Consider the following 15,731-nt stretch of genomic DNA (forward strand, 5'->3'; position numbering starts at 1 on the left):
TTGTTATTCTGTTCCATAGCCTAGTATGCTAGTTCCCTTCAGCCAGCTCAGCTTTCATGCCCATACAGTTGTTCTTATTTAGGTTTAAAATACTAATCTTAAGTCCAGTTCTTCTCTCTTTTAAACTGGATATAAATTCAATCATATTTTGGTCATCGTTACCTAGCTGTGCCTTTATTCTGAGGTTGTTAATTAATCTTGTCACATTATACAATTCCAATCTAATATAGCCTGCTCTCTGGTCAGTTCCAAAATGTGCAGCTCTAAGAAACTATCTTGAAAGCATTGTACCAACGTTTCATCCAGGCTATTACTGCCAATTTGGTTGTTCATATTGAGATGTAGATGAAAGTCATCTATGATCATAACCGTCCCTTTATTGTAAGCATCTGTGATTTCTTCTTGCATACTCTTTCCCACATTGTGTTTGGGGTTAGTGGGCATGTAGACCATTCCCAATAGTGCTTTCATTCCCCTATTATTATTCATCTCCACCCAAACCGATTCTACATCCTAATCTTCTGAATCCAAGATCCTCCCTAAGTATTGCACAAATCCCATCCATTATTAACAATGCTATCCTTCCACCTTTACCTGGTTTCCTATTCTTGAATTTCATACGTCCCACAATTTTCAGGACCCTTGTCATCCTACACCCACCTACTAACCATTCAATCCTACTTATAACTTTGTATTTATTTATTCCATTGTTCACATTGTTCAGCAATTTGCTGCCTGATCCAAACGTTCACAGGAGCACTTGTGACTGCATCAGATGCTTGTAATCATTCTCATGGTGTCTCTGAGCTAAACGATTTAAGAATCATTTTGACATTGTTTAGCTTTGAGTTTTTATCTATAGACATTATCAAAGCCACTGGTTGGGATGGAAGCACAATAATTCCAAGTTCTAATGTGTTCCATATCCATGGATAGTATGAGAGCAGTTCAGGCAGTGCAATGTGTTTATCACATGCCACTCAGAAATCGGGGTATGACCTTGCAGCTGCTGTTGTTACTTTAGCCCTTTACAACCCAAAACTTCACTTTACTTTTGATTACTTTTAGGCAAATTCTCATATCCAGAATGTGCCAGATAGACAATACTTGTTGATCGATAATGTTGGACCATCAGATGCTGGCATGTACAGTTGCCTTCTTAGCAACATTGCAGGTCAAATGACTCATTCCTTCAATGTCGTTATTCATGGTGAGTGCAAACTTGCATGTTCCGTTGTTCTGTCTCTTCTTTAGAACAGAGAAAAAAGTTTGCAAAGATCTAACAAAGCTATTCAAAATTATGAAGGATTTCGATAAATCAGAAAAGAAATCTGCACTTATGAGTGAATTGGTAACAAGTGGGCATAAATTTAAGTCTCACTTATTATTATACTTGTTAATTCCAGGTGGTTATTCTCAGGTTCATTGATGTAGTGTTTTTCTGTGTTTCAGTTACCCCGACAATTAAAGCCAACTCCCCGTCACTGTCAGTCATTATCAACCAGGTTGCTTTATTGGAATGTGAGGCCGAAGGCATTCCAAAACCAACAGTCACTTGGAGAAAAGATGGCAATTTGCTGCCTACAGGCAGCCCCAGGTACAGGCAGATAATGAAAGATTCCAAAGTAATTGTCAGCGAAGAGACGCAAACAAGGCTGCATCCAAACCATTTCCTCTCCCCCTCCCTTCCCCCCCCATTCGTGTAGCCGTCCACACCAGCTTTCAATATGTGTGATTATTCATTCTCTTAATTCTCAAGCCCTTGGCTCCATTTCTATTCATGTTAATCTATTTACTAGTGCAAACAAATGTATAAATTAGGACCTAGAATAGTTCACTGGACCCCCTTCTGCCTGCTTCACCATTTGATAAGGTCATGACTAATCTAATTGCGGCTGAATTCCACATTCCTCTTTATCTCCCAAAACATTCATTGTCTTGTCAATTAAGACTGTATCTAATTTAGCCTTCAAAATATTCAGTGACCTTGCTTCCTCTGTTGTTTGGGATTAAAATTCTACAGACTCTTGCCAGTAAAAAAAAATCATCCTAACTCTTTACGGGTGGCATGGTGGCACAGTGGTTAGCACTGCTGCCTCAGATCTGGGTTCAATTCCTGCCTCAGGCAACTGTCTCTGTGGAGTTTGCACATTCTCCCCGTGTCTGCGTGGGTTTCTCTCCAGGTGCTCTGGTTTCCTCCCACAGTCCAAAAATGTGCAGGTTAGGTGAATTGGTCATGCTAAATTGCCTGTAGTGCTATGTGTAGGGGAATGGGTCTGGGTGGGTTGCCCTTCAGAGGGTCAGTGTGGACTTGTTGGGCCGAAGGGCCTGTTTCCACACTGTAGGTACTCTAATCTGTCAAAAGTGGAGATGCTTTGTTTTTAAAATGTGTCCTGTAATTTAATCTCTTCCACAAGGTAAAAGAAAAACTCTCAGTATCTAACCTTTCTCCCCCTGAGATCTTATATGTTTCAATAAGATTGCTCCTCATTCTTCTAAACTCCAATGAGGACAGGCCCATCCTGACAAATCCTTTCACACAAGATGACTCCTCCATTTGTAAGGAATCATTCAAGTGAACCATCTCTGAATTGCTTCTAAGGCAATCAATTCCTTTATCAAGTAAGGCGACTAAAACTGTACACAATATTCCAGGTGTGGCCTCAACAATGCTGTATTCAATTGGACCAAGACTTTTATATTCCATTCCCTTAGTAATTAACAGCAACACTCTATTCACTTACCTGATGATTTGTTGCACTTGCACACTAACATTTTGTGAGTCATGTATTATAGTAACCATGATGGTTTCTGTTGTAGCTCAATGTTTTGCAATCTTGCTTTAATTTAGTAAAATTTGCTTTTCTAATCTTCCTGCTGAAGTGAACAAGTCTATATCCACAATACTCCGTCTGCCATTTTTATGCCGACCTGTCCATTTTCTGTATCCTTCTCATACTTTACTTCCCTATTTATGTTTGCCGATGGCACAAATATAGCAATTATACATTACGCTCCTTTGTCTGAATCACTGATGTAGATTGTAATTAGTTGAGATTGCAACACTGATCGCTTGACACTGCAGTGGTTACAGCCTGCCAATGTGAAAATGAATCTTTTATCCCTTCTCTCTGCTTCCTGTTAGGCAGCTAATTATTTATCCATAATAATGTATTAACCTATCCACAACAAGCTCCTATAGTGGTCAGCTTTGATCAGGCGCCTGACTGAACATCTTTCCAGGAAGTCCAGGTACATCACATCCACAGGTACCTCTTTCACCATGTTACCTGTTGTTTAATCAAAGAACTCACATTAGTTAGTCAAACACAATTTCCCTTTCATAAAACCATGTTGATTCTGTTGAATTGCATTATGATTTTCTCAGTGTACTGCTATAAACTCCATTATACCTTGCATTTTCCCTGACAGATGTTAGGCTAACTAATGCATAGTTACCTGCTTTCTGTCTCCTTCCTTTCTAATAGAGGAGTTGCATTATTTATTTAACAATCTGGTGAGAGCTTTCCTGAATTGAGTAAATTTTGGAAAATTAAAACCAATGTTTCCACTGTCTCCACAGCCAATTCTTTTAGAGCCTGAGAATGAAGTCTGTCAGGTACTGAGTTGTTCTAATCATTTCCTCAATACTCTTTCCACTGTGATTGTAATTATTTTAAGTTCCTCCCTTACTTTTTCACCTGTTGATCCATAATTATCTCTGAGAGGTTGTTTGATCTTCTCCAGTAAAGATAGACACACAATATCTTTTCATTGTTCAATTCATCCACAATTTCCTTATTTGTCGTTATTAATTCCTCAACTCTTCCGGGAGGACCCATACTCACATTAGTTACTCGTTTTAAGTACTTGTAGATCCATTTGCAATCTGTTTTTATGTTTCAAACTAGCTTTTTCTCATACTCTAATTTCTCCCTCATGGTTACTTTCTTCATTATTCTTTGTTGAATTTTAGCTCTCCCCAATCTTCTGATCTGCCACTAACCTCCAATCAAATTTTCCAATGTCAATTTGATGGATCTTGCTACTGTACAGTGCTGAATGTGAGTGCCAAGTGCCTCTCTAGTATCTCACCCAAGTTGACAGTCTTTATATGTGTGGTTAGACACTGAATATCACAATTTGTTCAGCTTTAGAAAGAGTGTGTTACAGATCCAACTTTAGCCATTCTTCACTAATATGTTTCCTGCTCATAAAAGCAACGAGAACAAGAGGGCATGGAGTCTAAAGTGTCACTTGCAAAAAAAAAAGCAATGGTGAAGTGAAAAAAATTTTTCAACTTAGCAAGTAGTCTGGAATGTACTGTATGAAACTGAGAAGGAGACCGGTTCAGTTGAGCTATTCAAGAGGATATTGGATGAAACTTTGAATTGAATTGGTGCAAAAGTATGGGCAAAAAGCAAGAGATCAGCATTAGGTAATGATACTCATTTAATGAGCTTGTGCAGACATAATTAGCCCAATTGCCTCCTTTTACACTGTAACAATTCTGTGACTTGTGATGCTAAAGACACTTTTTTCATTGCGGTAAACGCACACTTTTAATTGGGGACCACTTCCACCAGAATGGGATCCTTTGCTAGAGACTTCCTGCTCTCTAGCCCAGGAATGCAGAGGGAACCTGCAGACTTCTCATCCCTTTACTGGCTAACAATATACAGAATTAGTCTAGTTCTTTAACCTCTATGATTTGGTGATCACAAATGTTCCAAATAGTTTGCATTCAAAGTGCTCTTTCTTGGAAGGACCCATGCAATTAAGCAGTGATTCCTGAATACGTGAAGGGAGAATTGTGGGCACCCATACTGCATGTACTAAATGTTCAATTTGGAAGGGTTTTCAATTGCTAATTATCATAAAGTCATTTTGGAAGGATTCTTGTGGCATAGTGGTAGTGTCCTTCTCTCTCGGCTAAGACACCTAAGTTCAAGCTGCTCTAGAGGTATGTAATAATATGCCTGAACTGGTTGGTTAGAAAATATTTTAAAAAGGTGATGGGTTGAATAGTCCTTTTCATCAAGGTGCCTTTGACATGGTTATGTTTCTCCCTTCCCTTCTGATTGGGCACTATTGACTTTTGTTTGCAGGTTTGACTTTCTTTCTGAGGGATCCCTACAGATCCACTCTGTCCAGGTTTCGGATGCTGGCCACTATCTTTGCACAGCATCAAATGCAGTTGGAACAGATCATCATAGGATCGAACTACAAGTCTTGGGTATGTTGATTTGATTTGATTTATTGTGGTCACATGTACCTAAGTACAGTGAAAAGCTTTCTTTTGTGAGCAATACAGGCAGATCATAGCAAACAACGACATACAGATCATAGGGTGCTTAGACAGAGAGAGGAGCACAAGGTTATAGTTGCACAGAAGGTGCACAGAGCAAGATTGCCATTAGTAAAATCAACAATATTTGAAGTTAGAGAGGTCCATTCAGCAATTTAATACCGGTATATCTTCTATATCTTCTTCCTGCTGGAAGAGGTTGGAAGAGAGCATTACCGAGGTGGGAGGGTCTTTGACGATTTTGGCAGCCGTTCCGTATCAACGAGAAGTGCAGATGGATGTGGAATTCCAAGCTTAAATAAACAAAGAATTGTGGATGTTGGAGATTGAACTAGAACCAGAAACTGCTGGCAAAATTCAACACATCTGGCAGCATCTGAGGGAAGAAACAGTTAATGTTTCAAGTTATTAGAACTGATAGCAACTGGGAAAAACTAATGTTCGTGCTGAAGAGGAGGTTGGGGGAGGGGAGTAGGCACAGATGAGCAGATAGGTGGAGATGGAGAGAGAAAGAAGTAAGGGGATCACACGTGGCAGGCCAGGGCAGAAGAGAGGCAGAATAAGTGATATTGAGGGCTGAGGGTAGCAGAGAATGAGTAGTCTGTGCTGAAAGCAACATGTGCTATACAAAGAACAAAGAACAGTACAGGAACAGGCCCTTCGGTCCTCGAATCCTGCACCAACCCATTTTGCGTTTCCACACTAAAAATGTTTTCACTTTCAGGATCCATATCCTTCTATTCCCTTCCTATTCATGTATTTGTCCAAGTAATTTTTGAATACTACGATTGTGTCTGCTTCCACCACCTCCTTTGGCAGCATGTTCCAGGCACTCCCCACCCTTTGTGTGAAAAACCTGCCTGCACATCTTTTTTAAACTTCCCCCTGAACCTTGAACCTGTGTCCCCCTAGTAATTAACCCCTCCACCCTGGGAAAAGCCTCATACTTGCCACTCCATCCATGCCATTCACAATCTTATAAACTTCTATCAAATCCTCAACCTCCTGCATTCCAGTAAAAGCAAACCTGTCTATCCAACCTTTCTTCATAGATAAAATCCCACATACCAGGCAACATCCTGTTAAACCTTTTCTGTATTCTCTCCAAAGAATCCACATATCTTCTGGTAGTGTGGTGACCAGAACTCTACACAATCCTCCAAGTGTGGCCTAACTGGAAGTTCTGGGTCATTTATACAGGCACACATAGGTATTCTACAAAGCGATCACCCAGTCTGCGTTGTTCTCCCTAATGCTGAGGAAACAAAAAAATACAGTAGACCAGATTGAATGAAGTACCTAGTCAACAATATTCAAACCTTGAAATGGGGTCACAGTGGGAAAAGGCTTGGGAAGCACTGACCTAGAAGAAGAAAGGCAGCAGATATCTGGTTTCTCTCCAAATCACACACCATCCTGACTAGGATTATATCACTTTTCTTCACTGGATCAAAATCCAAAAACTGCCTTCCTAACAGCACAATGAGTGTTCTTACACCACAAGGACGAAAGTGTTTCAAGAAGGCAGCTCACCACCACCTTCTGCAGTACAGACATAAATGCTGGCCGAGCCAGCAATGCCCACATCCCATGAATGTATTGAAATAATAAAAAACGACTCTCCAGGATGTTATTACTTGAGTGGGGAGTGAACTTATTTCAGGAAAGAGAAGTGATCCTGTATTCTTTCCAAATTTTCCAATGAAAGAAATCCTCGAATAAAACCCTTGTCTCACTTTTAAGAAATTTTCTTTCTTCCAATTAGATGCTCCCATCATCAGTCCTGCTCCAACTAACATCACTGCTTTGGCAAATGTTCAAGCAGAGTTGAGCTGTGAGGTTTCAGGAACCCCTAAACCTGAGGTGATCTGGAAGAAAAATGGTAAACCTCTGAACTTTAAGCTGCAACAGAACATGTACAGGTAACACTGAGGGATTGAGTGAAAAAATGTGTTTGCTTGAGAGACTGTGTTAATAAGCAGTTAGAACTTTATTTTAGAAACTGGGAACTGATGAGTCAGTTGTGCTAATTTTCCTATTGAAAATTGAATCTTGCCTAGATTGGTGCGATAAAGCCTACTTGCTGACCTCTACAAGAAATAGTTTGTGAGAGTCCAAGTCAAAAGTGAAAAAGCACAAGAAACAACGTACATTTCACAAAATACATAATGAGATTAGTAATCTCAATCAGGAAATTTAATACTTTTGGACAAGAATATGGGAATGGATATAGAATCTGTCAGGACAAAAGGTGGCCATTCAGCCCACTGTTCCTGTGCTGGACCTTTGAAGGAATGTTTTAATTAGTTCTGTGTGTTGTTAGGATGTGGAAGGCTCCACCTCAGGAAGAGGTTGAGGCAGAAAGCCTTGATGCTTTTGAAAAGAAACTAACTGGATAAGCGCATGAGAAAAAAGGAAATAGAAGAATAAGCTGAAAGGTTGATCTGAGGGAGATGGCATGGTAGAGAAACTCTTGTAGCATATCAACACTAGCATATGCTGAGAGGGTAATTGACTTATTTTGTGCTGTAAGTTCTATGCAGTTCCTTGAGGTTGGTGCAGTAAGAGGTGATTATGAAAGGCTGAGGTGTATTGCTGTAATAAAGTAAGCTCACTCAAAAGTTACCTGATGAAAGACCTGAACAAAGTACAATATTTACAATACAATATGTGTTGGCTGATGCTTGAGATTCTACAAGGGGTAATAATTCCAACCTTTTATTGGAGCTAAATTTGGGACATTCTACATTGAAACCGAAAGGAAGCAGCACCCTATAGAAACTACAGCACAGTAAACCAGTTTGGTCCATTATCTCTCTACTGGTGCTTTCCAATTTGCCCCCACACTGTAGGATCGATCTTAGAAAAATGGAGTTACTGAATGCAGCATGATGTGTAGATTTGCATAAAATGTTTGAGAACCTTAGGTAGATAATTTCATTATTTATTCAATCTTTTGAACAATTAAGCTTCCCCTCCTGCTCATGCTTCAGAATCTAATGAAAACTAGAACAGCCTTAGCCTGTTTACTTCTATTTGACCAATATCAGCTAATTGTTGATGCAAGTCTTCATGTGATCATTATCTTCCCTCAGGTTGTTGCCTTCGGGATCGCTGGTGATCATTTCGGCCACCACTCAGGATACAGCACTGTATGAGTGTGTGGTGTCTAATGAGGCAGGTGATTCCCACAGGCTCATCCAATTCACGGTCCACGGTGAGGCTTCCTTAACCCAAGTACTAGTCATTTGGCAAGTGACATGGTTGCTGATATGATGCATTCTTAAGAATAAGTCAGAGTGTGGTTGAAGGAAGAGTTGTCAAAGACATCTGGGAGGTAGGGTGGGTGTGTGGATTTTGGTCTCTTACTAAAGACAAAGAGCAGTACAGTTAAGCTGCACATACTGTTTCCATGTTGCCATTTTTTTCCATAATTCCATAAGATGCTTCTTTCTCTGTGAATGAAGCAGCGGCATTGCCCATGCAAATTCAGAAGGACTCTTGTATGCAATCTTTGTCGTATGTCCCTAATTTTTCAATGGGTTCCTGTCTATTTTCTCTGTTATGTCTCTTTCTTTCTCTCTCTCACTCTGTCTCTCTTTTTATTTTATTCTCCTGTGTCTCTTTGCTTGGCACAAATCTTTCATTGAGATCATCTTTCTCTTCCCTCTATGTCTGCACGCTGATATTTCTTCCAACCTGACACTTTGCAGTAATTTGTCTTTCCTTTGATGTCTTAACAAGGTCTGGTAATGACCAGCATGTCTGCTTTTCCCTGGCATCTGAAGTATATATGTATGTCCCTTTTTGTATTTTGTCCCTTTGGCATCTGCACATTGATCCACCAAGACTGTGTTGACTCATGATGCCTTTCTAACTAAAAACCTTCTGCCTCTATGCAGTCCATATCCCTCTATTCCCTGCCTATTCATGGATCTGTCAAGATGCCTTTTAAACATTGCTGTTGTAGCTACCTCCACCACCTCCATTGGCAATGCATTCCAGGCACTTAACACCCTCTGTATAAAAAAACCTGCCTCACATCTCCTTTAAACTTAACCCTTTTTACCTGAAACCCATAACACCTACTAATTGACATTTCTACCCTGGCAAAAAGACTCTGACTATCCATTCTATTCATGTTTTTTATAATTTGTAAACTTCTATCAGGTTGCCTCTCATCTTTTGGCATTCGAGTGAAAACAAACCAAGTGTGACCAATGTCTCCTCATAGCTAATACCCTCCAAATCAGGCAACGACCTTCAAACCATTTCTGTATCCTCTCCAAAGCCTCTACACCCTTCTGATATTATGGCGACCAGAAGTGTACAAACAGTTCCAAATGTGGCCTAACTAAAGTTAGAACATAGAACGTAGAACAGTACAGCACAGAACAGGCCCTTCGGCCCACGATGTTGTGCCGAACATTTGTCCTAGCTTAAGCACCTATCCATGTACCTATCCAATTGCCACTTAAAAATCATCAATGATTCTGACTCTGCCACACCGACAGGCAGCGCATTCCATGTCCCCACCACTCTCTGGTAAATAACCTACCCCTGACATCCCCCCATACCTTCCACCCTTCACCTTACTACTGTCCCCTTGTTGTACCCTGGGAAAAAGTTTCTGACTTTGGATTGGTGGTGCTGGAAGAGCACAGCAGTTCAGGCAGCATCCAAGGAGCAGCAAAATCAACGTTTCAGGCAAAAGCCCTTCATCAGGAATAAAGGCAGAGAGCCTGAAGTGTGGAGAGATAAGCTAGAGGAAGGTGGGGGTGGGGAGAAAGTAGCATGGAGTACAATAGGTGAGTGGGGGAGGGGATGAAGGTGATGGGTCAGGGAGGAGGGTGGAGTGGATAGGTGGAAAAGAAGATAGGCAGGTAGGACAAGTCATGGGGACAGTGCTGAGCTGGAAGTGTGGAACTAGGGTGAGGTGGGGTAAGGGGAAATGAGGAAACTGTTGAAGTACATATTGATACCCTGGGGTTGAAGTGTTCCGAGATGGAAGATGAGGTGTTCTTCCTCCAGGCGTCTGGTGGTGAAGGAGCAGCAGTGAAGGAGGTCCAGGACCTCCATGTCCTCGGCAGAGTGGGAGGGGGAGTTGAAATGATGGGCCACAGTGCGGTGTGGTTGATTGGAGCGGGTGTCCCGGAGGTGTTCCCTAAAGCGCTCTGCTAGGAGGCGTCCAGTCTCCCCAATGTAGAGGAGACCTCATCGGGAGCAATGGATGCAATAAATGAAATTAGTGGATGTGCAGGTAAAACTTGGATGGATGTGGAAGGCTCCTTTAGGGCCTTGGATGGAGGTGAGGGAGGAGGTGTGGGCACAGGTTTTGCAATTCCTGAAGTGACAGGGGAAGATGCCAGGGTGGGTTGTAGGGGGGCGTGGACCTGACCAGGTAGTCACAGAGGGAACTTTGTGGAAGGCGAAAAGAGGTGGGGAGGGAAATATATCCCTGGTGGTGGTGTCTTTTTGGAGGTGATGGAAATATCGGCAAATGATTTGGTTTATGCAAAGGTTGGTAGGGTGGAAGGTGAGCACCAGGGGCGTTCTGTCCTTCTTACGGTTGGAGGGGTGGGGTCTGAAGGCGGAGGTGTGGGATATGGACAAGATGCATTGGAGGGCAACTTTAACCACGTGGGAAGGGAAATTGCGGTCTCTAAAGAAGGAGGCCATCTGGTGTGTTCTGTGGTGGAATTGGTCCTCCTGGAAGCAGAGACGGCGGAGGCGGAGGAATTGGGAATACGGGATGGCATTTTTGCAAGAGGTAGGGTAGGAAGAGGTATAATCCAGGCAGCTGTGGGAGTCAGTGGGTTTGTAAAAAATGTCAGTGTCAAGTCGGTCGTCATTAATGGAGATGGAGAGGTTCAGGAAGGGGAGGGAGGTGTCAGAGATGGTCCAGGTAAATTTAAGGTCAGGGTGGAATGTGTTGGTGAAGTTGATGAATTGCTCAACCTCCTCGCGGGAGCATGAGGTGGCGCCAATGCAGTCATCAATGTAGCGGAGAAAGAGGTGGGGAGTGGTGCCGGTGTAATTACGGAAGATCGACTGTTCTATGTAGCCAACAAAGAGGCAGGCATAGCTGGGGCCCATAGGTGTGCCCATGGCTACCCTTTGGTCTGGAGGAAGTGGGAGGTTGTCTATTCTATCTATTCCCCTGATCATCTTATAAACCTCTATCAAGTCACCCCTCATCCTTCGCCGTTCCAATGAGAAAAGGCCTGGCACTCTCAACCTATCCTTGTACGACCTATTCTCCATTCCAGGCAACATCCTGGTAAATCTCCTCTGCACCCTCTCCAAAGCTTCCACATCTTTCCTAAAATGAGGCAACCAGAACTGCACACAGTACTCCAAATGTGGCCTTACCAAGGTCCTGTAAAGCTGTATCATCACCTCACGACTCTTGAATTCAATCCCTCTGCTAATGAACACTAATACACCATAGGCCTTCTTACAAGCTCTATCCACCTGAGTGGCAACTTTCAAAGACCTATGAACATAGACCCCAAGATCCCTCTGCTCCTCCACCTTACTAAGAACCCTACCGTTAACCCTGTATTCCGCATTCTTATTTGTCCTTCCAAAATGGACAACCTCACACTTGACAGTTCTATGCATCTGCAACATAACTTGCCAATTTTTATACTCTATGCCCCATCCAATGAACACAGATATGCCATATGCCTTCTTCACCACTTGTGATCTCACTTTCAGGTAACTATGGACCTGTACATCTAGATTCCTCTGTATGTTAATGTTTCTAAGTGTTCTGCACTCCTGCATTAGATCTCCCAAAATGTATCACCTCACAGTTATCCAGAATAAACCCCATCTGCCATTTCTCTGTCCAAGTCTCCAGTCTATCTATATTCAGCTGTATCCTCTGGCAATTCTCCAACTAGACATAGCTCCCCAACTTTTGTGTCATCCGCAAACTTAATAATCAAGCCACATTCTGCTCCAAATCATTTATATAAAATTACAAACGACAGAGGTTCCACTACTGATCCCTGTGGAACACCACTGGTCACCAATCTCAAACACCCTTATGCTGCTACTCTCTGTCTTCTATGTCTAAGCCAGTTCTACATCCATCTTACCAACTAACCACAGATTCATTGTGACTTCATCTTTTGTATCAGTCTGCCATGAAGGTCCTTGTCAAAGGTCTGTATAGACACCATCTACTGCCTTGTCGTCATCAATCATCTTCATCACTTCCTCAAAAATTCAATCAAGTTTGTGAGACATGAGCTTCCCTACACAAAGTCATACCGCCTATTGCTAATAAATCCAGATTTTTCCAAATGTGAGTAAGTCCTATCCCTGAGAATTTTCTTCAGTTATATCCCTGCCACGGACCTGTCTGTAATTTCCTGGATTGTCTCTCTAGCCGTTCTTAAACAAAGGAATAACATTGGCTATTCTCCAGTCCTCTGAGTCAATTAAGTGAGTAGTGCCTAGAGAGAGATAATGTCCTTACTTTTTGTAGTTGTAGTGTGCTAGGCGGGATTGAGAGACCCAAGTTTGGTGACTAATATGTTACATTGTATAATCAGTTCCTGGATTGTTGGCTGTAGTTGATAAGGTTTGAAATGGCAAGAGAACTTGGCCCCACAGAATGTAGCTTTGGCAGTATGTAAGAAATCAGGAACACTTCCAGTGTCCACGCTGACTACATATGCAGGAACTTAACACCCTCTGTATAAAAAACACCTGCCTCTCACATCTCCTTTTAAACTTAACCCTTTTTACCTGAAACCCCATAACACCTACTAATTGACATTTCTACCCTGCCAAAAAGACACTGACTATCCATTCTATTCATGTTTTTTATAATTTTGTAAACTTCTATCAAGTTGTGTTCAGCTGCAATTCCTGAAAATGCCACAAGGAGCACCTGGAGCCTCAGGTGCACTCACTATGGAGCATCCATGAGGCTGAGAATGTCATTGATTCCACGTTTAGCAATTTGACCACACCATCAGGAAGAGCTACACAGACACAGTCGAGTTGGGTAATTACCAGGAAGAAGAGTAGGCATAGGCAGACAGTGTAAGAGGCCCTTGTGGCCATTCCACACTTACATAGGTATACAACTTTCGCTACTGCTGGGGGGAAAGCAGCAGCCAGATCAACAAAGTTATTCGAAGTCTGGGCAAACAGTAGTGACAAGAGACTCTATAGACCGAGACACAGCCTATGGCCGCAGGTGAGACTCCAGGATGGTGTGTTGCCTCCCTGGTGCCAGGGTCAAGTATGTGTCTGAGCAAGCATAGAATATTCTGAAGGGGGAGGATGAGCAGCCAAAGGTTGTGGTCCATATTGATATGAATAACTTGGCAGAAAGAGATCTGAGAGTCTACAAAGGGAATTCAGAGAGTGAAGTAGCAAGTTGAAAAGCAGGAACTCTAGGGATGTAATCTTGGGATTACTTCCTGTATCATGTGCCGGTGAGACTAAGATTAGGAAAATAGTACAGTCGAATACTTGTCCAAAGAGCTGGTGTTGGAGGGAGGAGTTCAGACATGTGGATCATTGGGATGTTTTCTAGGTAAGGTGGGACCAGGATAAGAAGAACTGGTTGTGCCTAAACTAGAGGGGCATTGGATTCCTGGCAGGGAGGTTTGGTAGTGCCACTCGGGAGTGTTAACCTAGTGTGGCAGGGCAGCGGGAACCAGAGCAGTAGGTCAACAAGTAAAATGACTGAGGAGGAATCAGAAACAAAGGCCAGTAAGACTAAGAGGAAGATCAGAGCTGAAAATGTGTTGCTGGAAAAGCGCAGCAGGTCAGGCAGCATCCAAGGAACAGGAAATTCGATGTTTCGGGCATAAGCCCTTCATCAGGAATTATCCAAGGAACAGGAAATTCGACGTTTCGAGCATAAGCCCTTCCTGATGAAGGGCTTATGCCCGAAACGTCGAATTTCCTGTTCCTTGGATGCTGCCTGACCTGCTGCGCTTTTCCAGCAACACATTTTTAGCTCTGATACTCCAGCATCTGCAGACCTCACTTTCTCCTAAGAGGAAGAACAGACAGGGAGAGGTCACTGGACACAGCAAGACGGGTGGTCAGAGGTGTATTTGTTTTAAAGTGAGGAGTATGACAGGGTAAGGCAGATGAACTTTGACAAATATATATAATTATGATGTCGCTATTACAGAGAGGGTTGGTTGAAAGAGGAACGAGACTGGCAGTTTAACGTTCTGGGATTTAGGTATTTCAGATGAGATGGAGAGGAATGGAAAAGAGGTTGGGGAGTTACATTACTGTTGTTGTGGTTCTGTTCGCCGAGCTGGAAGTTTTTGTTGCAAACGTTCGTCCCCTGGCTAGGCGACATCATCAGTGCTCTGGAGCCTCCTGCGAAGCGCTTCTTTGAGGCTCCAGAGCACTGATGATGTCACCTAGCCAGGGGACGAAATGTTTGCAACAAAAACTTCCAGCTCGGCGAACAGAACCACAACAACGAGCACCCAAGCTACAAATCTTCGCACAGTTACATTACTGATATGGGAGGATATCACAGGTGTACTGGGGGAGAGTATCTTGGAGGGCTCATCCTGTGAAGTCCAATAGGTAGAGCTCAGGAATAGGGAAGGTGCAAACATTTTGAGGCTTCCCAACAGCCAACAGATGATAGAGTGAACAGATATATGGACAAATTATGGAAAATGTAAAAATAACAGGATTGTTATGGTAGTTGCTTTAAACTTCCCCTATATTGACTGGGGCCTGCCTAGTGGCAGGGGCTTGGATGAAGAGGAGAGTTTGTCAGGTGTGTCAAGGATTTTTTTTTGAAACGATAAAGAAATAGTCCAACTAGGGCAGGAGCCACACTAGACTTGGTACTGGGGAATGAGCCCAGTCACGTGATCAAAGTTTTAGTGGTAGAGCATTTTGGAAAGAGTGATTATAATTCTGTAAGTCCTAAGTTACTTATGGATAAGGCAAGAGTTGTCCTGGGTGAAAGTATTAATTTAGGGAAGGCTAACTATCACAAAATTAGATAGGAACTGGGGAATGTAAATTAGGAGTGGCTATTTGAGGATAAATCTACATTTAGCATGTGGGATTCTTCTAAAAGTCAGTTGATTAAAGTTCAGGACCAACATGTTTCTGTAAAAATGAAGGTTAAGGATAGGGTGGCACAGTGACTCAGTAGGGGTGGCATGGTGGCTCAGTGGTTAGCACAACTCCAAGGACCCGCATTCGATTCCAGTCTTATGTGACTGTCTGTGTGGCGTTTGCACATTCTCCCCATGTTTGCATTGGTTTCCTCTGGGTGCTCCGGTTTCCTCTCACAGTCCAAAGATGTGCAGGTTAGATGAATTGGCCATGCTAAATTGCCCAGTGTTCAGGGATGTGTAGGTTGGGTGCATGAGTCAGAGGTAAATATAGGATAATAGGGTAGAGAAAT

General features: G+C 42.5%; 1 protein-coding gene across 1 annotated transcript in view; it reads left to right on the forward strand.

Moving 5' to 3' along the window:
• The window catches only part of LOC132825764 (hemicentin-1-like), a 436,368-nt gene that overhangs the window by 331,397 nt on the left and 89,240 nt on the right, over window positions 1-15,731 (forward strand). The window contains exons 73-77 of the mRNA XM_060841228.1: window positions 1,069-1,210; window positions 1,453-1,597; window positions 5,109-5,236; window positions 7,074-7,230; window positions 8,404-8,525. Of these exons, the coding sequence (XP_060697211.1) occupies window positions 1,069-1,210; window positions 1,453-1,597; window positions 5,109-5,236; window positions 7,074-7,230; window positions 8,404-8,525 (694 nt within the window). The remainder of the gene's footprint in view (window positions 1-1,068; window positions 1,211-1,452; window positions 1,598-5,108; window positions 5,237-7,073; window positions 7,231-8,403; window positions 8,526-15,731) is intronic.

Source organism: Hemiscyllium ocellatum, chromosome 21 (assembly GCF_020745735.1).
Source record: "Hemiscyllium ocellatum isolate sHemOce1 chromosome 21, sHemOce1.pat.X.cur, whole genome shotgun sequence".
NCBI lineage: Eukaryota > Metazoa > Chordata > Chondrichthyes > Orectolobiformes > Hemiscylliidae > Hemiscyllium > Hemiscyllium ocellatum.